This window comes from Lithobates pipiens, unplaced genomic scaffold, assembly GCF_037356315.1.
Source record: "Lithobates pipiens isolate NorthernLeopardFrog02 unplaced genomic scaffold, aLitPip1_a1.2 Scaffold_18, whole genome shotgun sequence".
In the NCBI taxonomy this organism is placed as follows: Eukaryota; Metazoa; Chordata; class Amphibia; order Anura; family Ranidae; genus Lithobates; species Lithobates pipiens.
Genome location: NW_027507758.1, coordinates 42,805,796 through 42,832,166, shown reverse-complemented (window position 1 = coordinate 42,832,166; position 26,371 = coordinate 42,805,796). Strand labels below are relative to the sequence as shown.

The 26,371-nt window shown below is 42.2% G+C and overlaps 1 protein-coding gene across 1 annotated transcript in view; it reads right to left on the bottom strand.

The window, feature by feature from the left end:
* Nucleotides 1-22,827, bottom strand: part of LOC143986670 (uncharacterized) — a 126,700-nt gene extending 103,873 nt beyond the window's left edge. The window contains exons 1-2 of the mRNA XM_077485077.1: nt 20,761-22,827; nt 15,689-15,811 (exon numbers count right to left, since the gene is read on the bottom strand). Of these exons, the coding sequence (XP_077341203.1) occupies nt 15,689-15,811; nt 20,761-22,825 (2,188 nt within the window). The 5' untranslated portion in view covers nt 22,826-22,827. The remainder of the gene's footprint in view (nt 1-15,688; nt 15,812-20,760) is intronic.
* Nucleotides 22,828-26,371: the final 3,544 nt, after the last annotated feature.

The window sequence follows — 26,371 nt, the reverse complement described above, 5'->3', positions numbered from 1 at the left end:
GGAACTTTACAAATATTTTTTAATAAATTCTATTTTATATCAAAAAGCAGAGTTGCCGTATAAAAGTTCAGCCTAGACATACATTGTATATGGTATAACAGTGGTCATCAACCCTGTCCTCAGGGCCCACTAACAGGCCAGGTTTTATGTATTACCTTGAGGGGATGCAGACTAGAATACGGCAATCACTGAGCAGCAAATGATATCATCTGTGATGTATTTCAGTTATCTTGCAAACCTGGCCTGTTAGTGGGGGGCCCCCGAGGATAGGGTTGATGACCACTGTGGTATAACATATACAAAATGATTGCAATCGTGTAAAGAACAAAACAATTAAAGAGGAAGTAAACCCTGATGAGTTTACTTCCTCTTTCATTCCCTGCAAAGGCAAAGCATAATGGACTACTATGCATCGCATAGTAGTCCATTATGTGTCACTTACCTGACACAGGAGCCAGCGATGTCACCGCTGTCCCCTGTAGTCCGGCACATCCATCTTCTCGGTGGGGTCTCGCTGCTCCGCCGCTGTCATTCGGCGAAGCCGCGATGACGTCACTCCCGCGCATGCGCACGGGAGCCGACGCGCGCGGCATCTTTGTCATTGACGATGTCGCGCTCAGTGCGCCTGCGCGCCGCTGTCTATGGTGCATTCGCCATAGACAGCAGTGCCTTTCTTTTGGCAAATATCTCCTAAACCGTGTAGGTTGAGGAGATATTTCTTGGACCTACAGGTAAGCCTTAATCTAGGCTTACCTGTAGGTCAAAGTGTGTTGTAAGGGTTTACAACCACTTTAAGTATTTTATTAGTATATAATAGAATCAGTAAAGGTGTGGTAAGTATTTATAATATGAACAAAGGGAAGAGTGGGTGTGGGCAGGGAAAAGTGGTAGAGGGATGTTCTTGAATTAACTTTCTGGGGTAAGGTGAAAGTAGTATTAAAGCATGACCAGATAAGATCCTTGAAGGGTAGGAGATGATAGGGTTCACACTTTTCCTCCTGACAGACCAGTCCCGGGATGAGAGAAAAGTCAGAGAACTTTAGAAACATTTAAGAATTTTATTAAGTTTGCAGCTCCTTTTCAAAGTAATTCAAGAGCATCTTCTTAATTTTGACACAACATATAGACAATTAGCATTTTTATGAGAAGATCAGTAATAGTAGTTCCTGTATTTTGCAATAAAAGTCTTTGTTTAAGACAGAAGACTCACTCTGCTTATTTGACTTGCCTCTATAGCCAAACAAAATGACTGAAGTGTTCTTTTGGTATACATGCTAACCGGTATATGGCTTTGACTGTACTCTGTTGGTGCTAAAGCCAAACTTGTAGACACATCTTTGAAAAGAAAAGAACTCTAGATTTCAAATGTTGCCTATGGCAACCAATAGGATTCCATTTTACATTTGAGTGCCCCCACAGCAAGCAGCTTGCTATGTAGGCACCCGAGCCGAGCCACAGCCCCCTATTTCAATTCAGACACGGAGCCGCAACCTGACCTCACCCCCTTTCTCTCCTCATTGACTGACTGACTTTGACAGCAACAGGAGCCAATGGTACTGCACAGCTGTCTCAGCCAATGAGGAGGGGAGTTCCGGACGGCAGAAACACTCCTGCAACATCGCTGGAACTAGATGGGACTCAGGTAAGTATTAGAGGGGCTGAGGGGCGTACTGCACACAGAAGGCTTTTTTATCTTAACCACTTAAGCCCCGGACCAATTGTCAGCCTAAGGACCAGAGGTCTTTTTACAATTTCGCACTGCACTGTTTTAATTGGTAATTGCGCGGTCATGCAATGTTGTACCCAAACGAAATTTGCGTCCTTTTCTTCCCACAAATAGAGCTTTATTTTGATGGTATTTGATTGCCTCTGCGATATTTATTTTTTACGATATAAAGGGAAAAAGACTGAAAATTTAAAAAAAAAAGATATTTTCTACTTTTTGTTATAAGAAAAATCAAATAAACTAAATTTTAGTCATACATTTAGGCCAAAATTTATTCAGCCCCATGTCTTTAGTAAAAAAAATGTCAATAAGCGTATATTTATTGGTTTGCGCAAAAGTTATAGCGTCTACAAACTAGAGTACATTTTCTGGAATTTACACAGCTTTTAATTTATGACTGCCTATCTAATTTCTTGAGGTGCTAAAATGTCAGAGCAGTACAAACCCCCCCAAATGACCCCATTTTGGAAAGTAGACACCCCAAGGAAATTGCTGAGGGGCATGTTGAGCCCATTGAATATTTTTTTTTTTAGTGATTAAATAATGACACAAAAAAAAAAGTTTACAAAAAGTTGTCACTAAATGATATATTGCTCACACATACCATAGTTATATGTGGAATTGCACCCCAAAATATATTCTGCTGCTTCTCCTGAGTACGGGGATACCACATACTGTATTTGCCGGCGTATAAGGCGACTGGGCCTATAAGACGACCCCCTATTTTTCAAGTGAAAACATAGGTTTTGGGCAATACTCGTGGTATAAGACTACCCCCCTTCTGAGGCAACACCATTTAAAAAAAACATTAGAACCATTAAAAAACACAAAGCAAGAATGCCAACTACTCATCCGCCATGCTGTGATATGTCATAAAGTAAATCAAACAATAACACAAACAGAGATCTATTGAATGCCACAACTCTGGAAAGTAGAATTTTTCACTACCCAAACCTATACCACTTTTGGGTTACATTCTATGGGAATCGTCCACCAAAATGCATTTAATAACCCCCCTGTCATATGTCCCAGATTTACCTGTCCCTCTTGGGTGCCTGGGACCTCAAAGGCAAACAGCAGGATGTATAGTAGTAGGAGATCAGTGAATGGATTTACCCAGGGAAGTATGGTGAGCGGTGTATTCTTTTAATGAATACAAGGCCTGCTTGGATTGGCAGAGGCTGTAGCATCATCAGCCCTTGCCTCTCTCCCTCTCTCTCAAAGCCAATCCAAGCAGGCTACTCTATGTAGCCTGCTCGGATTGGCAGAGGTTGTTACTCCAATCCAAGCAGGCTCTGTATTCATTAATAGAATACATCGCTCGCCGGGATTGGCTCAGCGGCGTATACTGTTTGTAGCTGAAGCCACATACAGTATTATCAGACATTTGGGGGCTGACATCCATCGGGCAGTATTGTATACCCGGTGTATAAGACGACCCCCAATTTTTGGGCATTTTTTTTACGTGTAAAAGGTAGTCTTATACGCCAGAAAATACAGTATGTGGGACTTTTTGGGAGTCTAGCCACGTACGGCACCCCGAAAACCAATCACTGCCTTCAGGATTTCTAAGGGTGCAAATTTTTGATTTCACTCCTCACTACCTATCACAGTTTCGAAGGCCATAAAATGCCAAAATAACACAAAACCCCCCCAAATGACCCCATTTTGGAAAGTAGACACCCCAAGGAAATTGCTGAGGGGCATGTTGAGCCCATTGAATTTTTTTTTTTTGCCACAAGTTTCAGGAATATTACAATTTGTTATTTTTTTTTGCACAAAGTTGTCACTAAATGATATATTGCTCACACATGCTATGGGCAAAAGTGAAATTACACCCCAAAATAAATTCTGCTGCTTCTCCCGGATACCACATGTGGGGGACTTTTTGGGAGCCTAGCTGCGTACGGGACCCCGAAAACCAAGCACTGCCTTCAGGATTTAAATATAAAACGCTACCAAAAAAAACTGTTAGCGATCGCAGGGATCAGGCCTGACTCTGCGAACGCTGCAGTTATGTGTTTAGTGTTTTGTAAGTGACAGTGATCGATCGATACTGCACTTGGGTGGGCTGGGCGGAGGGGCAAAACGCAGGTGCTAGCAGGTATCTGGGCTGATCCCGCTAACAATGCATTTTTTTGGAACCCTAAACTGCTGGGGACGCTAGTATAGATCTGATCAGATCAGATATTGATCTGTTCAGATTCTATACCACTATGGGAGGTGTATGCTTTGCGTGTGGGTGTTAGCGGTACTGGCACTAACCTAGTGCTGCCTGGGGCGACGTAGACCCTGACCCTAAAACCTAATTGATATCACCCGCCGGGTGATCAGGGGGTTAAACCTTTATTGGGTAATAAATGGTGGATGCCCTGATGCTATAAAAAGCAAACTAACAAACCAGAGTCACCCGTAACACTTATACAGTGATCACTGATGAAAGGGTTAACTAGGGGCAATCAGGGGGTTAAAACCTTTATTAGGTAGTATATGGGGGTCCCTGATGCTATATAAAAACCCGACGGGGAACCTAAATAACTAACTGGCTAACCAGCGTCACCGGTGACACTTATACGGTGATCGCTGGTGAAAGGGTTAACTCTAGGGGCAATCAGGGGGTTAAAATCTTTATTAGGTAGTATATGGGGGTACCTAACGCTATAAAAACCTGGCGGTGAACCTAAAAAAATAACTAGCTACCTAGCGGCACCAGTGACACTAATGCAGCGATCACAAAAACGATCGCTTATTGACACTGGCAAAAGGGGGTGAAAGGGTTAACTAGGGGCAATCAGGGGGTTAAAACCTTTATTAGGTAGTATATGGGGGTCCCGGACGCTATATAAAAACCTGACGGGGAACCTAAATAACTAAATAACTAACTGGCTATCCAGCGTCACCAGTGACACTTATACGGTGATCGCTGGTGAAAGGGTTAACTCTAGGGGCAATCAGGGGGTTAAAACCTTTATTGGGTAGTATATGGGGGTACCTAATGCTATAAAAACCTGGCGGTGAACCTAAAAAAATAACTAGCTACTTAGCGGCACCAGTGACACTAATGCAGCGATCAGAAAAACGATTGCTTAGTGACACTGGAAAAAGGGGGTGAAAGGGTTAACTCTAGGGGCAATCAGGGGGTTAAACCTTGATTGGGGGGTGGTAGGGGGCTACCCTGGACCTAACACTAACTGCCCTGACACTTTTTACTGTCACAACTGACACTAAATGCAGTGATCAGTAAATAAATGATCACTGCAATCAGTGACACTGTGACTGGGAGGGGGGGGATCAGAGGGCGATCGGGGGGGTTATTGGGGGGTGATTTGTGTACCTATGTGTACCTACATGTCAGTGTAGTGATTGGTGCACTTACTATGTGTTCTCCTCACAGTCCAGTCAAAAAGACCGCCCCGAGGAGAATGACATCACTTCCTCCCTGCCTGTGTTTACACTACACAGTCGGGGGAAGCTTCTCATTCGCCAGGAGCGATCGAGAGGGGATGGCCAGAAACCAACGGCCATCCCCTCATCCCAGATCGCTCCTGAAGTGAAACGGACCACCGCAGCCAGCGGGAGGGGGTCCGATCGGACCCCCACCCGCTGGAAGGCAAGCACGTACATGTACGTGCTTGTGCCTGTCGGTGCCATTGTGCCGACGTACATTTACATGCGGCGGTCCTTAAGTGGTTAATGCATAGAATGCTTTAAGATAAAAAACCTTCTGCCTTTACAACCACTTTAAATATTTGCACATCCAGAAAAGAAAAGGTCCACATGTGACCTTTACCAGGTTACTGGAGTCCTTACTGAAATAAAAACAACTCTTGACAGCAGGGCTCTAGCAACACAACCTTAACATGTTTTTCTGCATAGCAAGCCTATCATTAAGGACTAGTGGGGGTCCAGATTCTAACAAACCAAGCATGACTTATTTTATAACCTCTAAAATGAGTCATTAATTCTTAACTTCCCACTAACTGTTAAAGTTTATGTAAATCAAATCACTAAAATCCCAACACAAGAAACTTTACCATGTTAATCAATGTCAAAAGTAATTTCATATTTTTGCATTTCAAAATATAGCCAGCCATTTCACAGAGCTACCAAGGCCCGAACATTCCAGGAGAGTATTCGTACAGTGTTAGCCATGAGGAGAGGAAAAAGGAGATAGCGGGCAGCTGCCAGCAGAAAAGATAGCGCCAAAGTATGCCACCCAAGCATTCAGCGATGAAAGCATCTGGAGTGTTGTTATTGTCCTCCTTTCACATCAAGTCTCTCCGTAGCTTTCGGTCAACACATGGACGGCAGAAGAATAGGCATCTAGGTGCGTAATTAGAAATCTGCATGGTATCTGCAGACGGGTTAGCACAGAAAAAGAAAAAAAACAACAAAACCAAGTATTAACTGCAAACAACTGTATGTGGTCAAATTGAGACCTCCACATCTGAACTTCAGGATTCAACTGTCCTCCTGGGACTTCCATAAGGGGAACAGTGGGAGTTCAAAGGTGTTGTGCTGAACTCCTCTAACAGCAGAATATGTTAACTGAATATCAGTTAAAGAAAATTTTCCATCTGTATTCTGCCTTTTCCCCATATGTATGTAGGTGACCTTTTAGTTTTGAGCATAGCAGAAGAAAGATGAAAGCACTTGCAGCGAATCATGACGCAGCAGGTCTTGGAGGCGTATGCGCCCTCAGTGATCTCTCCTCCCTGTCTAACCATTATGTCGCAGCTGCAGGTTTTTCAAAGAAATGTGCCATTGGCCACGACTCTCAGCTTGGCTGGAAAAAGCATGACGTATTGCAGATTGAGGGATCTAAGACATCACTTTACATCCGTAAACTTCGCCCCCTGCTTCTGCACTTCTGCATAATAATTCAGAAATAAAGACATTTTCGTGTTATCTATAACCATCATGCCACTCAAATTTCATACTTTTGCAAGAATCACATCTCTGCCTTTGTAGTTTAACAGCTTAAACAGGAAGGTGTGAGGAGGATGGACCGACTGTAAGGGGCGCATGGGCACTCTGTGGGCCCTCTCCACTGAGAACATAGGAGTGAACGATTCCCAATCCAAAACATTGTGAGTAACCAGATTCAATAAAAGCAACAGGGTTTTTCCCTTTGGCCCACTCAGGAATATGTATGGCCCATAAGTTGTTTCTCCTGTTCTCTAAATCATCCAACCGAGCAGCATGTTGAGCAGTCATCATTTCATTTTATTTTACATCTCTTATTAAAGGCTCCATGCCATCCTCCACAGTGCTAACCCATCCCTCTAAGGCTGCTGCTCTCTCCCTTAATTTTTGCAGGTCATGCCTGATGAATGACACCTCTGTTTTCACCCCTTTTGTCTCTTCAGTCAGTACAGCAATGGAGGTGGTGCAGTTAGTAACCGCTGCCATAATATCTGAGTGTGGGCTCCAGGTCTTCCCCCGGGGATGGGGATGATGCAGTGTGAGGGAGGTGTTGTACACTTACTGTGTCCCACTCTGTCTACAGCCAAGCAAGCTCTTCCAGTGGTACTATGTCATCAGCATCAGATTGTTCTCTGGAGTTGTCTTCTCGGTAGGAGGAGGAGACAGGCTGTACCTTCGGTGTGGATTTGGAGAAAAACTTTTGCGATGCCTCCTTGTACCTGTCTTTTGACCTGCTCTGTGTCCGGACGCCATCTTGGATCGCCAGGTCAGGGAAGGAACGGGCTTCTGTAAGCATTTTACCATCTTCTTTTTTGGAGTTTACTGCCCCAAGTATGCCGCTTTGTTTCACCAGTCCATCGCTGTGGTTGAAGTGCCAAACGAGTGCTTTAACAGGTCCCCCCAAAGATTCTTAGCAGGATCTTCGGCGGAGAGAGCAGAGTACACCTCCTGTTACATCCGCCGCTCAACCAGGTCCCAATTTAATATTTTTAGAACAGCAGATATTTATAAAATAATAAATGGAGATCTTGTCATTAAGCTCCTTGTTCAGGCCTTTTTTGTTAAAAGATGACCACACTTTGACATTGCCTCATAGCTGTGCTCTTGTGTTGTCACCCTGCCAAAGGTTTCCGATAGAGACTAAAAGAGGCCATTTTAATACACATTATGCAGGTACGGTTCACTGTTGTCATCATTAGGAAACACATTCTGAGAAATGCCAGAAATGCCATGCAGCCATTACATGAGTGCATTTAGACAGGTTTTGATTGTTTTATTTAAATAAAATGACAATATTTTATGGAACATTGGGGGTTATTTACCAAAGGCAAATCCACTTTGCACGTGCACTTGAAATTGCACTGAAAGTGCACTCGGAAGTGCAGTCGCTGTGGATCTTAGGGGGACATGCGAGGAAAATAAAAAACAGCATTTTAGCTTGCACATAATTGGATAATAAAAGCAGCAGAGCTTCCCCTCATTTCAGATCTACCCCTCAGGTTTACAGCGACTGCACTTCCAAAAGCACTTGCAGAGCAATTTCAAGAGCACTTGTAGTGCACAGTGGACTTGCCTTTCGTAAATAACCCCCATTAGAAAATCCATGCCCTTTCTATTAGGATTTACATCTATTTAAACCTAAAACCTAACGCCTTTAAACCAAACCTTAGCGCTGGAATAAACCCCTAACCCATGATCATAACATTAAACTGATCCCCTAACCTAAACTAATCCTGAATGGTGAATAACCTTTCTGCAGTATAAGCACCTTACCCGTGCTGGAAGCAGTGTTACCAAACCATCACAGTCCCTTTGACACTACTGTGTGCCTTTGCTAAAAAATAACTGATTTATCCCTTATCACCTCTGCAATCCAGATTTCTATATTAAATGTTTTACTAATTTTTTGTGGATTTTTGTTCATTTTTTTGTAGATAAACAAAGGAAATATGTTTTTCTAGCATTCTGACATTTCACTTTACCAGTAGTTATGCTGAAGACTAATCTACAAATGTTTTCAGATAATAGGGAAAACCAACTAAGCAGGGATGCTGCTATTTATGGCAATAGATAATGAAGAAAAATATATTTTATGAACAATTGTTTCAGGGGTTGGCACTGCTGCACCATCAGTGCCATCAGCAATTTGTATTAGACAGGGAGGCTGACAGCTAGGAAGACTAAAATAGAATCCTTCTATCAAAATTTCTCTGGGTTGAAGCATCTCCATGGTGCCTTCAGATTCTTGGACTGAGATGGTAGATTGATAGTTAGGGGATAAAGAGACAAAAATCGAGGACAGTACACAAAAATAAAGGTATAGTATGTAGCGCTACCCCAAAAGAGCCTCTTGATAATTTGGGTTCTCTGTTCTGTGCCTTTACTCCAAGAACACCTTCAGCCCCCCCCTGCACCTGGTTGAGTGAATGTTACTACAAGCACTTAAAGGAACACGGGTATGAATACCTTTACCCCTGACTGTGAACTAGTATCAGGAAAGGGACACAAGGCCATCTAGTGCTAAATGAACTGAATGAGTGGGTGTGGATGAGAGTAAATGGTGGTTTGAGCATTAATGAGCATACAGAAGGTAGGTACAGACACAATCTGCTAGACCATATAATCACTATGCTAAGGCAACTTAGAACAGAGTTATGCACCACTAGACTGGAATTACAGTGCCTTGAAAAAGTATTCACACTCCTTGAAATTTTCCACATTTTGTCATGTTACAACCAAAAACGTAAATGTATTTTATTGGGATTTTATGTGACAGACCAACACAAAGTGGCACATAATTGTGAAGTGAAAGGAAAATGATAAATGGTTTTCTAAATTTTTTACAAATAAATATCTGAAAAGTGTGGCGTGCATTTGTATTCAGCCCCCTTTACTCTGATACCCCTAACTAAAATCTAGTGGATCCATATACCTTCAGAAGTCACCTATTTAGTAAATAGAGTCCACCTGTGTGTAATTTAATCACAGTATAAATACAGCTGTTCTGTGAACCCTCGTAGGTTTGTTAGAGAACCTTAGTGAACAAACAGCATCATGAAGGCCAAGGAACACACCAAACACCCACACTGTCAGGGCTGGGCTCAGGCCTTCCTTCTCTAAGCTGGCCGTTGAGCTGTCGGTTAATTGCCAGCTCCTATTTCTCCACAATGACTCACCTGTTGATGATATCCTGCTCGTCAGTCCTTCCTACTTAAGCTGTCCAGCCCAGATGATCTCTGCCCTCACCTTGGTCACATCTCTAGAGACGTTCTCCTGTGTTCCTGTGAAAGACTTGCTTGGCTGACATTCCTTCGGGCTCCAGATCCTACTTGCTGTTCTACTACGCTCATCTCTGGCTACCTGATGTTTTGGCTTGTCTGACTATCCGTTTCCGGTTCCTGAACTCTGGCTATGTTTTGACTATGTTTCTCTGTTTACCTTTTGGCTTTGGCTTTGGCTTGTCTGACTATCTGTTTACGGTTCCCGAACTCTGGCTATGTTTTGACTATGTTTCTCTGTTTACCTTTTTTATTATTATTAAACAAGTATGATTTAACTGTACTTCTGTCTCAGTCTAATTCATGGTTTCTGACAGTAGGCAAAGGCTATGAATTCAGAAGATGCAGTCAATCCACTTGCTGGTAATATATTTTCCAGATTGGATGAGCAGGATCACCGCATGGGTCAATTTGTCATGGCGTTACAAACGCTCCAGAGTAGCACGGCTCACCTGGAATCTCCCACTGTGGCTGTTCCAGTACAACCTGTGTTGTAGGTCGTCCCTGCTGCTGCTCCAGTCTACTTTGAGATGCTGTCCCAGGCGTTTTCCAGGAACAGAAGCAAAGTAGGTTTCGTGATATCTTTGCTTTGTGAGAGCCTGGCCTGGGCAAACCCTCTATGGGAGACACAAAAGCCTGTTGTCTTGAGTTACCCTGACTTTGTGGCCTCCTTTAAAAGGGTATTTGATGTTCCCGCACGCTCCGATTTTGCTGCCAAGTGCCTCATGTCCATCAAACAGTACGAGAACTTTTGCCGACTACGCCATTGATTTCCGTACTCTGGCAGCAGAGGTTGCTTGGAACAAGGAGGCCCTCATGGCTGCTTTTTCTCATGGTCTCTAGGATACCATCAAGGATGAGATAGCAGCCCGAGATATACCCACTGAGCTGGAGAAGTTGATCACGTTTGCTATCTTCATTGACTCCAGACTCAGAGAAAGACTTCCTTTTAAGGAGCGCTTGCGTAAGCCTCCTGTACATTTCTCTCCGAACTTTGCAGTCCCACCCTTGGCTCCCTCGCCATCCTATGCCTCCTGGTACCGAGTCGGTCTGTGAAGATGAACCCACTAGGGCTTCATGCATCTTTCTGCGGATGAGGGAACCCTTAGGAGGAGGGAGAGATTGTGCCTTTATTGTGGCCAGGCAGGTCACTTTTTGAAGTCTTGTCCTACTCGTCCAGGGAACGCCCTAACCTTGAGGTCCTGTCACGGACAGACCTTAGGTGGCGCTGTTGGTTACAGAGGCACAACCCCTCTTTTGATTGGCTCCGTGCTGAGGTTCTCTCCTGGTCGCCACAATTCAGTAAGACATGCTTCCAGAGGGTGGCCAAGGTCCTGTGCACCTCTTCACTCTCCTCCCTGCCGGAGGAGTAGCATGATTTTAGCGATGTCTTTGACAAAGGTCAAGCTGGCAGTTGCCTTCACACAGGTCTCTATGGGCAGTTCCTAAAGGGCTCAGTCTCTCTAGCAGCAAATAGTAAATGCCCACAGCAGCAGCTCACCAGTCCCAGCATATTTCAGTTCACCATCTGGAAACACGCAGCAATTAGTCCACTCTCTGTTTTGCAACCAGGTGATAAAGAAGACACAGAGCTCTCTTGAACTCACTGGGGTTGATTTACTAAAGGCAAATAGACTGTTCACTCTGCAAGGGAATTTCCCAAAAGCTTAGTGAATGAAGTGAAACTCTGCTGACCTTCATCATCCAATCATGTGCAAGCAGGTGATTGGGTATTCTTTGCAAAATGAAATTTTACCACATTCACTAAGCTATGGTGAAAATTCCCTTACAAAGTGCAACTTTCCTGTGCAAAGCAAACAGCCTACTTGCCTTTAGTAAATCAACCCCACTGATTCCTTTGAAAGAACCTCCCTGCACTCACTGGTGAATTCTCCACAATTGTTCTCTCTGATGCTGAATGCTAGAACTCTGGAGTGATGCTGAAACACTGTCTGTCTATTTTACAATGGATCATCTAACCCCTTTTGTGAGATTGGTGTCTCTTCCCAACAGCTAGTTCAATTGAACACTGACAATTTACTAGAATGTTGCCAGTTAACAACAGTTTTTGAATTATATTCCTTCAATGCCAGAAAATCTGCCTCACTGGTTGCCTGACTTGTGGGATCTGGTGACACCAACTTGGATCCATCTGCACTCCTGCTCCATCATCTGAGCCTCCTGCCAATAGTTGCATCTAAGCAAGGATTCCTGTGTTTTGGGGAACTTCCCAGGCCTACCATACCGTACCAATAGGCATGTAAAAAGCACCAATCCCTTTTATACAGCACATCAATTGCATCAGCAAAGTCAGCTTTTTTAAATGGGTAGAGTGGGATATGCTGAAGAAGACAAAAATAAAACTTGTATCATATATTATTTTTTTTTATCACAGAGCAGCAACACCACAACACAAGCATGTACCAAAACCTGAAATATCGGTATTGAGTGGAATAACTCTTTACGCACACAGCTATTTATTGAAGAATTAAAGGCGAAACCATACCTAATAATTAGGACCTTTCAGGGTTGGGCTCAGCCCTTCCTTCTCTGAGCTGGCCACTCAGCTGTCGGCTAACTGCCAGCTCCTATCTCTCCACAGGTACTCAGCTATTGGTGATATCCTGCTCGTCAGTCCTGCCTACTTAAGCCATACAGCGCAGAGGATCTCTGCCTTCGCCTTGGTCAACATCACAGAGATGCTCTACTGCATTCCTGTTGAAAGACTTGCTTGGCTGACATCCCTTCTGGCTCCAGATCCTGCTTGCTGTTTTACTACGCTCATCTCTGGCTCCCCGACGTTTGGCTTGTCTGACTATCTGTTCCGGTTCCTGAACTCTGGCTATGTTTTGACTACGTTTGTTCTATTTACTTTTATTATTAAACAAGTGTGATTTAACTGTACTTCTGTCTTGGTCTGATTTCATGTTTTCTGACAGATCTATAGCAGTTAGAAATAAACACACCATTGAGTCCAATTCTATATTCATTGAAAAATTATCAAATGTATTTTCATGTACAATTGGCATCAGTACCCAAATCTGATTAGATATCAGCCTTTTGTGATCCCTTGGACCGCAACACTAAGGCTTGGTTCACTCTGCAGCGACCTGAAAGTCATGCAACCTTCAGTGCGACTTTGCGAGGTGACTTTGGTGCGACTTTGAAGCAACTTCTGGGAATGCCTGGGTAATCTTCCTGTAATGTTGGATCCAAATCACATCAATTAAGATGAGGATTGAGGATCCAACTTGGAGGCGACTTCCATTAAAGTCTATAGACACAAGTTGGATAGAAGTCGCTTTGAAGTAGTACAGGAACCTTTTCTAAAGTTGGAGGTACATCAGTAGTGCTAATTAATACATAAGGCTAGGCTATATTGCTCAACTGCAGAGTAGTCTGCAGAAAGTTCTTAAAGAATGAAGATGTGTCTTGCTCACAACACACTGGCTGCACAGAATTACAAATTAATACAAGTAAAATAATTTTGGTTGTATTTATTTATCTTTTGGCTTGCATTTCAACTTTAAAGCCTAATGCCCTGTACACACGGTCGGACATTCTGACGACAAAATCCATCAGATTTTTTGCAACGGATTTTGGCCCAAACTTCTCTTGCATACACACGGACGCACAAAGTTGTCGGAAAATCTGATACGAGGTGACGTAAACCACGTAGGACGGGACTATAAAGAGGCCAGAAGCCAATAACTTTCATCTCGTAAATTTATTCAGAGCATGCATGGCACTTTGTGTGTCGGAATTGTATATACACAATCGGAATTTAAACGATTGGATTTTGTTGTTGGAAAATTTTAGATTCAGCTCTCAAACTTTGTGTGTCAGAAATTCCGACAGAAAAAGTCAGATGGAGCCCACACACGATCGGAATTTCCGACAACACAGTCCGATCGCACATTTTCCATTGGAAAGTCCGACCATGTGTACAGGGCATAACTCTGGGCATTTTTTTTCCCCCATGCAGTTTGGCTGTACCCGCACTGCATGTGTTAACCGTGGGGGAGTGCCCAGGGCTCAAGTCATGCGGGAACGCATGGGAACGGAGTTCCTGTACTTTTTCCACAACAGGAACTCAGTTCCCGTTAGCAGCCGTGTCCTGCAAGACTTTGAAGTATGTAAGCTGTGTAGCAGGTGCTACACCAGCAGCTGCCGACACGGCTCGCAATAGTAAGTGCCGCACACCAGGGGTGGACTGACCATTCAGGCATTGCCAGTAGGGGGACCCATGACAGCTTCCTCTTCGATCTACCTGTCAATCACAGCTAGCTGATGGGTAGATCAGGTCCCTGCTGCTAAGAGATTGTATTTAGTCAGACCTCTCATGATGCGCTCCTCCCCGCTGGCCCCTCCTGATTTCCTGTCTCCTCATCCCCCCCCAGTCTCCTGCATACTTGCTCTGTGTGTCCTGCTGAATCCCCCCCTCCTCTATCTTCAGTGCCATATGATGAGAGAACCCAGAGGAGGAGCACAGCTATTCTGCTCACAGGACATGCAGGGAGAGAGGTGAGCTGAGGGAGGAACATCAGTTTGGGGTGGTAAGCTGAGCACAATACCTGGCAAAGTTTAATGCCAGGAGGGAAGTTTATGTGGAAATATGTGAAGGGTTGGAATAGCAGTGAGTGTGTGTTGGAGCCCTGCAGAGTTTTCAGCCCCCCAAGCTAACATACATCTCCTAAGCAGGAACACATCATTATCTCCCCAAGCATTCTGTCCAGATAATGTGCAGTTCATTTATGACCTTTCCCTTTAACCCTGTGTTATCCAAACTCTGTTCAATGAAAAGTGTAAACTCACCACATAAACACTTTATATACAAAATAACATTCCCCAATAAAGATCAGAACATGATGTTCACATTTGCATGGAAGCACAATTGAATGCTGATTATTCAGAGAATTACCGTATTTATGTTTATTGAGGATTGTTTTGTTTTTTATGTACTAACAGTCAAGCTTCATACACACAATACGAAAATTGGATGAAAAATACCACTTTTGAAGTGTTCGTGCATATGAGCGTGATTTATTTTTATTTTTTTTGGTGGGGGAGTGGATCTTGGGTGGGAGTTCCCACAATTTTTTCACCAGGACTTGATCCCTGGGAGTGCTGTTTTCTGGACGATTGAAGGATCAGGTGAGTATATGCTTTCTGCCCACCCTTAGACAAAACAAGCAATTGACCTGTGCAGCGTGGGCACAGCCCCACTGCATGTGAAAAAAAAATTTTTTGCCTGGAGTTGGCCTTTAAAGTGGTTGTAAACCCTTACAAACCAATTTGACCTACAGGTAAGCCTAGATTAAGGCTTACCTGTAGGTCCAAGAAATATCTCCTAAACCTATATGGTTTAGGAGATATTTGCCCGAAAAAAGGCACCGCTGTCTACGGCGCATGCGCCGTAGACAGCGGCGCGCAGACGCACTGAGCGCGGCATTCTCAACGTCGGAGCTGCCGCGCGTGTCGGCTCCCTTGCGCATGCGCGGGAGTGACGGCTTCGCCGAATGACAACGGCGGAGCTGCGAGACCCCACCAAGAAGATGGATGCGGCGGACTACAGGTGACAGCGGAGACTTCATTGGCTCCTGTGTCAGGTAAGTGACACATAATGGACTACTATGCGATGCATAGTAGTCCATTATGCTTTGCCTTTGCAGGGAATAAAAGAGGAAGTAAACTCATCATGGTTTACTTCCTCTTTCAAGGGTAATAGTGAGAACACAGAGCATATAAACTTATTTACCTGAGCAGCTGGTTCCATTCCCTTGAAATCCACTCTTACAATTGCATTGAAAACTGCCCATTGTATTGAGACAATCTGCATAGGGGTGACAATTATGGCTGCCAGTGGAACATTCATCAATATCTGTAAGAAATAAACACTTTATTTATATATATAGTTATGCCATAATCACATCAAACATTCATACAATTATTACATCAAAATGGTTGTCAATCCTTTAGCTCATCTATTGGACAATTTTTGTTTTGCTTGGATTTCAGGTTGAAAGGATAGAACTATGTGTAGGATATACAATATATCTGAAATATATAGGTTTTCTGAATGTATAGACAGATAGCATCTTGGTAACAGATAGATCTGTATTTACATATTAACCACTTAACCTCCCTGGCGGTACGATTATTTCGGATTTTAGGTGCTAAAAGCGGTACCATTATTTTGCATGAAAATTTTGCGTTTTATATTGTAGTCCTGCAATTCTTAGGAATAACTCTCTTAAATCTGTCCAAACCAGAGTCTAGCAGACATCCCGGGTATAAAAAAGTTTGAAAAATGAAATCATAAATTATAATATAATAAATAACTATAAATAATTGTACCAAATAATAATATAACAATAATAAAAATTATTCAATAATGTAATCAAATCAAAAACACAGAAATTTGCTCAGTTGCAGAATTGTCACTGGCATTACTTTTCAGTATTTGATGACGGATCTCCCCACAAATCGCTATCCCTCAATTCTGCGAGTGATTACAATTTATTATCGCTGTTTTCTAGCTGGTCTGAAACCATTTTTGATGTAAAGTGACAGTTTGGTTGCTATGGACAATCTCCAGTTTCCAGGCAGAAAGAACAGTTTTTATTATATAAAACTGCATGCACTGGACAGACCACTAGGGACAACGGGGATGTGAAATATTTACATACAGCAATGTAATCTGTAAGATTACATTATACTGTATGTATACTGTGTGTTTCACTTTTTGAATTTGGCGCCGATCTCCGTCCCCATGCGTTGCAACGCTCGCAGGGCACGGAAATCGGGTCCGTGATAGATCGAGCGAGACACGGCTCGCTCGTACAGCGGGGAGACAACGCTGGATCCGAGGGAGAAGGTAAGTAAACCTCCTCCTGGATCCAGCGATGCGGTCCCGAGTCTGGCTCGGGGTTACCGCTAATGGTAAAAAAATTCCACCCAGAGCCAGACTCGGGAATACCGTCAGGGGGGTTAAGGACCGGAAAATTTTCCCCCTTAATGACCAGGCCATTGTTTGCGATACGGCACTGCATTGATTTAACTGACAATTGCGCGGTCGTGCGACGCTGTACACAAACAAAGTTTATGTCCTATTTTTCCCATAGATAGAGCTTTCTTTTGGTGGTATTTGATCACCTCTATGATTTTTATTTTTTGCTCTATAAACAAAAAAAGACCGACAATTTTGAAACAAAATCAATCTTTTTTTACTTTTTTCTATAATAAAATATCAGCAAAAAAAAAAATAATAATAATAATTTCTTCATCACTTTAGGCCAATATGTATTCTTTTACATATTTTTGGTAAAAAAAAAAAAATCGTAATAAGTGTACATTGATTTGCGCAAAAGTTATAGGGGATAGATTAATGGCATTTTTATTATGATTTTATTTTTTTACTTATAATGGCGGAGAACGGCAATTTTTAGTGGGACTGCAACATTGCGGCAGACAGATCGGACACTTTTGACCCTTTTTTGGGACCAGTGACATTTATACAGCGATCAGTGCTATAAAAATGCACTGATTACTGTATAAATGTCACTGGCAGGGAAAGGGTTAAAACTAGTGGTGATCAAGGGGTTAAATGTGTTCCCTGGGAGGTGTTTCTAACTGTGTGGGGAAGGGACTGACTGGGAGTACAGAGAGAGATTATCACTGTACTTCCCTGTCAGAACGGGGATCTGTTTGTTTACATTGACAGATCCCCGTTTAGGCTCTCTGTGGAGCGATCGCAGGTGGCCGTCAGACATCGTGGCCAGCCTCCCACATGCATCAGCTCCCCCGCCGTGCGGCGGACGCGCGTGCCTGCTATAGTTGTAAAACGGACCGACGTACAGCTACGCGATTCACAGGAACAAGACGATCTGCCACAGTTTAATGAAGGCGGCTGGTCGGCAAGTGGTTAAACGTGAAATTCCTCAAAATTGATAGAATAGAATTGACACACTTGATCTGCCAATCGTATTCTATCTAATTTCATTTCATTTTAATATGTAAATGCAGGTCTAGTTGTTACCAAGAAGCTATTTGTCTGTACATTTAGAAAAAAATAATAATACAATTGAGTGTTCTCAAGCTATTTCCTCTACAGGTCGAATGCTTTTTAACCATATAAATAGGTAAATCATGAAAATACTGCATTATCCGAGGCAGTTTATGAGCATAAGAAATAAGTATTTATTAGCTTCACCTCCATCTAGTGGCCCAAGGCTAGGTTCTCACTCCTGAGATGCAATTTTGATCCGATTTTCAGTGTGATTATGTAGTGCACCTTGGATGCTACGTGGATGTGATTTTCATATTCTATGATGCCAAAATCGTGCTGGAATCACACCAAAGTAGTACAGGAACCTTTTCTAAAATCCCACTGTGCTTAGTTGCATTGATTTGAATGGCCACCATTGAAAACAATGTGATTTCTATTGTCATAGGATCCTATTAAAACTCAAGTTACATCTGAGATCACACTCGTGTGAACGAGGCCCTTATTTTCCTAAATCACTCTATTCCTGAAGAATAACAATATTCATCCTGACCATTCACAGAGAATGAATTTACCAGCAGCTGGACATATACTGTAGCTATGTAAATTTTTGCAAATACATCCCTAGACATTTCTCCCACTGATACCAACTTTACCCAGGTCACCTTACCGCCATTTCTCCAATCTCTATTATACTGCTGGGCTGCATGGATTGCGATTGCAGTGAGACTATTGGGCAGGCCATGTGTTGGCTCTGCTGCCTGTAATTTCATTGCAGACACTCGCATGATGTAGGATAACAATGCAACCACTGCATTGGAAGCTTGTCATTTAGCATTGTCACACACAAACAAAAGAGATTTAAAACTTTGAACTCTGAGGGCATATTAAAAAATGTTTTGCTATATACCAAAAATTTAGCATTTGCACACCCACAATTTGGAGTTTGCACACACTTTAACCCCCAGTGCTCCTGGAATCCTTTTTCATGTATTAAATGTTTATTTATAAGAAAAAGAATGCATATATATTTATAAAAGCCGATATTAGTGTAAATTGAAAATAATAAAACTGGCCACCCCCTATTAGACATGTGCAAAAGGAAAAAATTTGTTTAGTTTGGTTTCGTTTTAATTCGTTAATTCATTAATTTCGTTTAGTTATATTCGTTAACTTCCTTAAATTCGTTTTCGGATTTCGTTTAGTTTTTTACCGAATTCGAAAAATCGGCCACATTCGAAAATATTTCAACGAAATTCGAAAATATTTCTACCGGATTCGAAATGATTTCAACATGATTCGACATTATTTCAACCACATTCGAAAATATTTTGTGACCCGACTTTAGGGCCATGTATCTCGGGGTCACTTGGTGCTAGACACTTCAAATTTGGATATGTTGTAGTGCTAGTACTATTGTGTTTGCATACCAAATTTGGGGTTTCTAGCTATAAGTGACCCCGAGATATGTGGCCCCAAATTTGGGTCGCAAAATGTTATTAGTTAATAGAGCAGAGAATGACATTTTGCGACCCGATTTTGGGGCCACATATCTCGGGGTCACTTATAGCTAGAAACCCCAAATTTGGTATGCAAACAAAATAATACTAGCTCTACAACATATCCAAATTTCTAGCACCAAGTGACCCCGAGATACATGGCCCTAAAGTCGGGTCACAAAATATTTTCAAATGCGGTTGAAATAATGTCGAATCATGTTGAAATAATTTTGAATGCGGTTGAAATAATGTCGAATCATGTTGAAATCATTTCGAATGCAGTTGAAATAATGTCGAATCATGTTGAAATAATTTTGAATGCGGTTGAAATAATTTCGAATCATGTCAAATTCATTCGAATTCATTCGTTATATTTCTTTCGTATTCGTTGTAATTTGTTATTTTTTTATTCGGACATTCGGATGCATCCGAATGTCCGAAAGATGCAAAATTCGGCCGAATTTCGATTCGTTACGAAACGAATTGCACAAGCCTACCCCCTATTCTGGAAACAGCTGATCCCACCTCCTGTGGGGATTTAGTGATTCAAAATTCATGAAATTTGCACCCTGGAATAAATTCTAGCATCCTCCTGCTATAAGGAAGTATAATTTCATAAAACTTGGTTATTCTGGTTTGACTCCACTTTTTGTTGCCTACTCTGCTGACCTCACTTGCTGATTCCACCCTCAAGTTTAGATGTCCTTTGGGTAAACAAAGGGGCTGCAACAAAAAGGTACTTTACTGTCTCTTTGCTGGTTTGGGGTGCCAGTGGGCCACCCAGTGAGCCACCGTGCTCCAACTGCAAAGTATTTTTTTTTCTTTTCTCTCCCCCCTCCACTTCCCAATCAACCAATCCAGTCCTCATCCCTACCCCCTCACGCTTCTCCCCATCTATTCAAATTATTTATTTATCTTAATGTATTTATTTTATCCCTGCCATGTGGTCTAACTCCATTAAGTCCACAGAAATGATGGGCCAACCCTGTGTCTCTTGAGATTTCTTTTACTCATGTTGGTTGAATATTTTCCACGATTATTGGGGGAGGACTCCCCCAACTTCTAGACCACTCATACGTCGAAAGACTGTTTGAGCTACCATTTTTGGCTTCTATTATAGTGTCTCGTTTTAACTATAAGTTTTATATGGCATAAGCCACTGACGTAGGCTTACTGTTACTTATTATCCTCCTTCCTACCCTGATTTTATTTTTCTGTATTTTGAAAACTTTAAATAAAGAATTACTAACCAAAAAAAAAAAGAAATGACCAAAATGATTGTATTTTCTATTTAACAACTTAAAATAGCTTAAGATGATTACTTACCTAGACAGATCGAGTCATTAAACTTGAATCCTGGTTTGCAGATACACATGTAAGACCCGGGAGTGTTAACACAAAGGGTTTTATCGTCTTTGCATACATCAGTTTGGCATTCATCAGTGTCCATACATGCCACTCCACTGCCCTGATAGCCAACGTCACATACACACTTGTATCCATAGCCTGTGCTATGACAAAGGCCGTTGGGGTGGCAAGATGGCGTGCAGGCAGAGCTTGGAGAAACACAATTGCCGTTGATTGCAAGTGTTCCGTTCAGACATGAGCAAACATAAGCACCAACAGAGTTTATGCACACTGTGCCGTTGATGCAGGTATTGTTTAATGAACATTCATTTAGGTCTTCACATTGGAAACCATCTCCGGCAAAGCCTTGCAAACACTGACAATGGTAAGTCCCTGGGAAATTGGAGCAAATTGCATTTTGATGGCAGGTAAGTGCATTCTTGCATTCATTTATATCAGTACAATTGAAACCATTCCCTTCATATCCTTTGTTACAAGTGCAATCATATGAACCAAAAGTATTAGTGCAGGCAGCTTGCGAGTGGCAAGGGTTGCTTTGGCACTCGTCAATGTCATTACAGCTAAGTCCATTGTTATTGGTAAAGCCAGATTTACATTGGCAATAGAAGGACCCAAATGTATTAAAGCACTGTGCGTTAAGTGGACAAATTCCATTTACAGTCTTGCATTCATCAATATCTTGGCATGAGGTATTGTTGATAGACTGGAATCCAGTGGCACACTGGCATCGATAAGAGCCAGGTGAATTTAGGCAAACGGCTCCATACAAGCAGTTCCCATTATTAACTGCACACTCATCTATGTCTTGGCACTGTTTTACCCCATCGCCAGAGTACCCGCTAGCACAGGAGCAACTGAAGGCACCCAGTAAGTTACTGCATTGTGCGTTGGCGTGACAGCCTCCATTGTTTTGAGTACATTCATTGATATCTGTACAAGTTAACCCATCTCCTGCAAACCCATTTTTACATAAACATGTGAAGCCTCCTTGGTAATTCTGACAAGACGCATAAGGACTGCAACGTCCAATTTTGCATTCATCAATGTCAACACATTTCGTTTGGTTGAGCGTGAAGCCTGAAGCACATTCACACCAATAGGAGCCTTGTGTATTGCGGCATGTGGACTCTGCAGGACAGATACCAACTTGAAAGCATTCGTCAATATCAGAACAGACAAATCCGTTGCCTGTAAAACCAGTTCGGCATGTGCAGTTAAAACTACCAAGGAAATTGGCACAGTTGGCTTGAGCATGGCATCTGTTTTCTGTAAGGCATTCATTTATATCGACACAGGTCAAGCCATTCCCATTAAATCCTTCTTTGCAGATGCAGCTGTAGGACCCAGGAGAATTGGTACATATGGAAAATGGGCTGCAGATCTTATCGGCACATTCGTCAATATCCACACATTTGTTGTCCGTATTCTGGTAGCCAGATGAACAGGTGCATTGGTAAGAGCCAGGTAAGTTTTTACACCCACTGAATCCAAAAGCCCTAGAGCAAAGCCCAGGGGCCTCTGCACATTCATCTATGTCCAGACACAAGTAGTTGCCGTTCCCTTTGTAACCAGCATTGCAAGTACACACATAAGATCCAGGACTGTTTGTGCAAGTAGCATTCCAATGGCATAAATTAACCTTCTTACACTCATCTACATCAACACAATTGACTCCATTTCCTGTGAATCCAGTTTTACACTGGCAGCTCCTATCTCCAGGGGTGTTGGTGCAAGTTGCATCAGCATGGCACCCGCCATTAGTGGTGGCACACTCATTGATGTCAGTACAATTAAATCCATTTCCGGTGTATCCACTTTTACAGAGGCAGCTGTAGCCACCGATAGTGTTCACACACGTGGCTTGCTGGTGGCACTGATGTAGTGAGGTGGTGCATTCGTTAACGTCCACACATGTTTCTCCATTACCGGAATATCCAGTTTTGCAGACGCAGAAGTATTCTCCAGAGGCTGTGCCCATGCACTCAGCATCTTTATGGCATAGGAGACCTCTTGATGTGCACATGTTGCTCTCTGGAACAGAGAATACATCAACTAGTCAAATAAAATATTGAAATATAATTTTCTGTCTGTCTTACTTGATAAAAAAATAAACTCAGCTGTCTTTTCAAAGTGCAGATTAAGCCAAAACCTTTTTTTAGCTTTGTATAAATTAGGGAATGGGTAAAGCCCAAAGTTTTTTTCTGTTTTGATGTCAATGTCCCATCAGGATATGTTCCTGAACTGTTGGGCCCCAGAGAAACAGAAGGAACTAAAGTGGAACTAAACTCTGAAAAAGAAGTTAGTTCCACTTTAACATTCCCCCTGCCTCCGCAATCAGAATTGTGGAGGATATATGCAATTGTTTTTCTTCCTATTTTCTTAAATTGTATTTCGTGTTGTTTAGATTCATTATTTAAATAATCTTGTTTAGTTAAATCTTGCTAAACTCCCACTTTCTTTTCACTAGAACTAAATGGAATGATCAGTCAAAACATAGCTCATATATATAATTTTGTACTGACCTCGCGCTATGGATTAAGTGAATTTAATAGTGTTACATATAATGTGAAAAAAAATGTAATATATATATATATATATATATATATATATATATATATATAGATAGATAGATAGATAGATAGATATATCTATATATATATATAGATATGTATATATATATATATCTATCTATATATATAAAATCTGCTCCCCTCAAAGTGTAGACAATGCTAGCTATGTGATTTTGTGATTAGTGATAGTGATAGGGGGCGCTATTGAGTAATTAAACAACTGTCAAGCAACAAGTGGTACTTTTAAACCATATGCAACCTGATAGACTTAATAAAGTGCTCTGTGCAAAGTAATAACAGATACAACAATGTACAAATCATAAATTAATAAAGTGATTCAAAGTCCATAGGCACTTCTGTGATATTTTCAAAGCTAAACACCATTAGGATTTACGGACACTTGGCAGTTGCACCCGATGTGTGTGATTAAATGTCCTACTCACCAGAAGACCATGACCTCTTTAACTAAAAAGAAGGTCACAATGGGCTTTTGTTTGTGGGTCTTTAACCTTGCTTCTGTAGTAGCTGGAGATGGTACCTTTCAAACTACAACCTCCTCTACACCGGGGTAACCCATCAAAAATAAGATGGAAAAAGTGCCATAGTGTAAAACCATTTATTAAAAAATATCATGTATAACAAATGCCAATTGGCTTCTTACATTTAAAAGTGCCTTCTCCCCGCACTGAGGACACTTGCATGTAGTACTTTGGCATGGATTGTAGGCTGCCCTGGACTCATGGGCTAGCGTGCGCTGCACTGCCACAGTACGATAAACCGGAAGTTTGGGACCCAGAAGTGACGTGACCGGAATGCGCCTCAACGTACGTCAGGAAGAGCACTTTATTAAGTCTATCAGGTTGCATATGGTTTAAAAGTACAACTTGTTGTTTGACAGCTGTTTAATTAACTCACTCGTGCCCCCTATCACTATCACTACCAGTATAGCCCATACCTCAGTACCATGTTGCTCTGTTGTTTGCAGATTCTCTGATATTCTGGGTTTAGTTGCGGTTTTGTACCATGTGACACTCTGTATAGTCTGGGCGTAGACTGAGGACATTACAGCCACTTCCTGCTCAATTTGTAGCCTAGAACACACCCCTCTGTAGTCTTTCAGAGTCTGCAAATTATGTAACTTCCTTCGCAGCTCTGATGGTGGGTGGGATGGAATACATTCTAATTAGTTTTCAATCTCACCCAGTCATAAATACAGGAGGAGTCCAAACATCCCAAGTCCCACCCCACAGATCACAGCATTATTCAAAAGGAAACCCCTTCAAACACAGACTATCCTGAAAGCTAGCTGTGCTGCTGCTGGGCTGGATGGAATGGATGACAATTAGAATTCAATCCTGCTCAGTCAAACATGCCAATCAGTGTAAGCACAGAGAGTCCCGCCCCTCAGACCCCGCCCTCCTGGCGCCCAGCTCTCTGAGATCTGATTCATTTACATATGAAGAAAACACCTTCATAATAACCTCCCATAGCCCTTCCTCTGTAGACTTGCAATAAGGCATTACTCTTTGGTATGCTGCAAGCCAGGAATGACACATTTACACCTGCTTTGCAGACTGGAGAGTGATCTGTATTCGGACCCCCCCACATCAACTCCCAGAACTACTACAAGTGACTCCCATAGCCCGCTATAAAACAACAGAGGCTCAAAGCATGATGGGACATGTAGTACCAGGACTGATAAAGAAAGGAAACAGGAAGTCACATAACTTTTGAAATTCAGCCAGGAGTAGGAGTGACACCACAGACACACAAACTTCCTTTTTACAGCTAAATGAGATAAGATACAGATAAAATGACAGTGGGGTTGTCATTCATTTACATGCACAATGCATCTTTTGTTTTGAGAAGGAAAAGCTGGAGTTCTGCTTTAATTCGTTTTTGCAAGTTGTTTCTTTTCTTCATTTTCAAATTCAGTTTGAATTTGATTTGAATTCGGCATTCAAATTGTAATCGGCATTCAAAATTCAAATTTATTTCAGTTTTATTCTATTTTAGTCTGTTCTATTTTTTTCTATTCCATTATAGTTTAATTCTATTCTCTTATTTTCTATTCTATTCGACAGTATTCTATTCAAAGTCAAATTTATTCTATTCAAAATTTGAATTCTATTCTATCCTATTTCTCTCCTGAGACATTGTGTTCCTTCTTTTGATTGGCTGAAGTAGAGTTTTTTTTACACTATCTGCCCACCTCTGACAATCAGAGGAAGCCTTGTATTAATTGCTAAAGTACAAAGCTTCTTATGAATGGCTGAGCAGCACTCAGCCTGACTAATTTTTGTCTTGGGAATGGGATAAGAAGCCCCGTACCCCTGCTGGAACACAGCACTGTATACTGTATTTAGCTGGTGCTACATACAGTCAGCAGTGGCTGGGCCATAAGGGGCGCAGGGGTGCAGCCCCTAATCTCCATACGCACACCCCCTAATTACCATGTAGGCTGCCAGACGCATAGATTTCTACAATGTTTTTTTCTTTTTTTTTGAAGCACATGATTAGAGCCTGAGGCTCTAATTGGCTTCAAAAAGCTTGGGCTCGGGGGGGGCAGAAAACTACGCCCTGAGCTCACCCACTTTTGACATTAGCGAATCAACATTAGCTATTGTCTTCAGGCTTTTTGCTGGCGAATCAGGACAGAAAGCGGATCTTAAGACCGGGTTGGCATGGGAGGAGAAGCCAGGGAAGCCATGACCTGGACGGGGTAAGTGCAGACCTGGCGGGGGGGGGGGCTGTTTGCCAAGGCCCCCCCCCCCAAAAAAAAAAAAAATGGAGCATCACTTGCCACTGCAGTTATAGAGCACCGACAGCGGGTGCAAATATTAGTTAAGGAAACATTTCTTTTTGGCAACTTGGCCCAAATTAACTATTTAAAGTGATAGTTGGAGTTAGGATTTAAAAACAACACACCTGCATGGCAGCACACCACAGTGCAGAGCAATGCAGCATGCATGGGAAAAAAGTAGTGTAGATCCGACTTT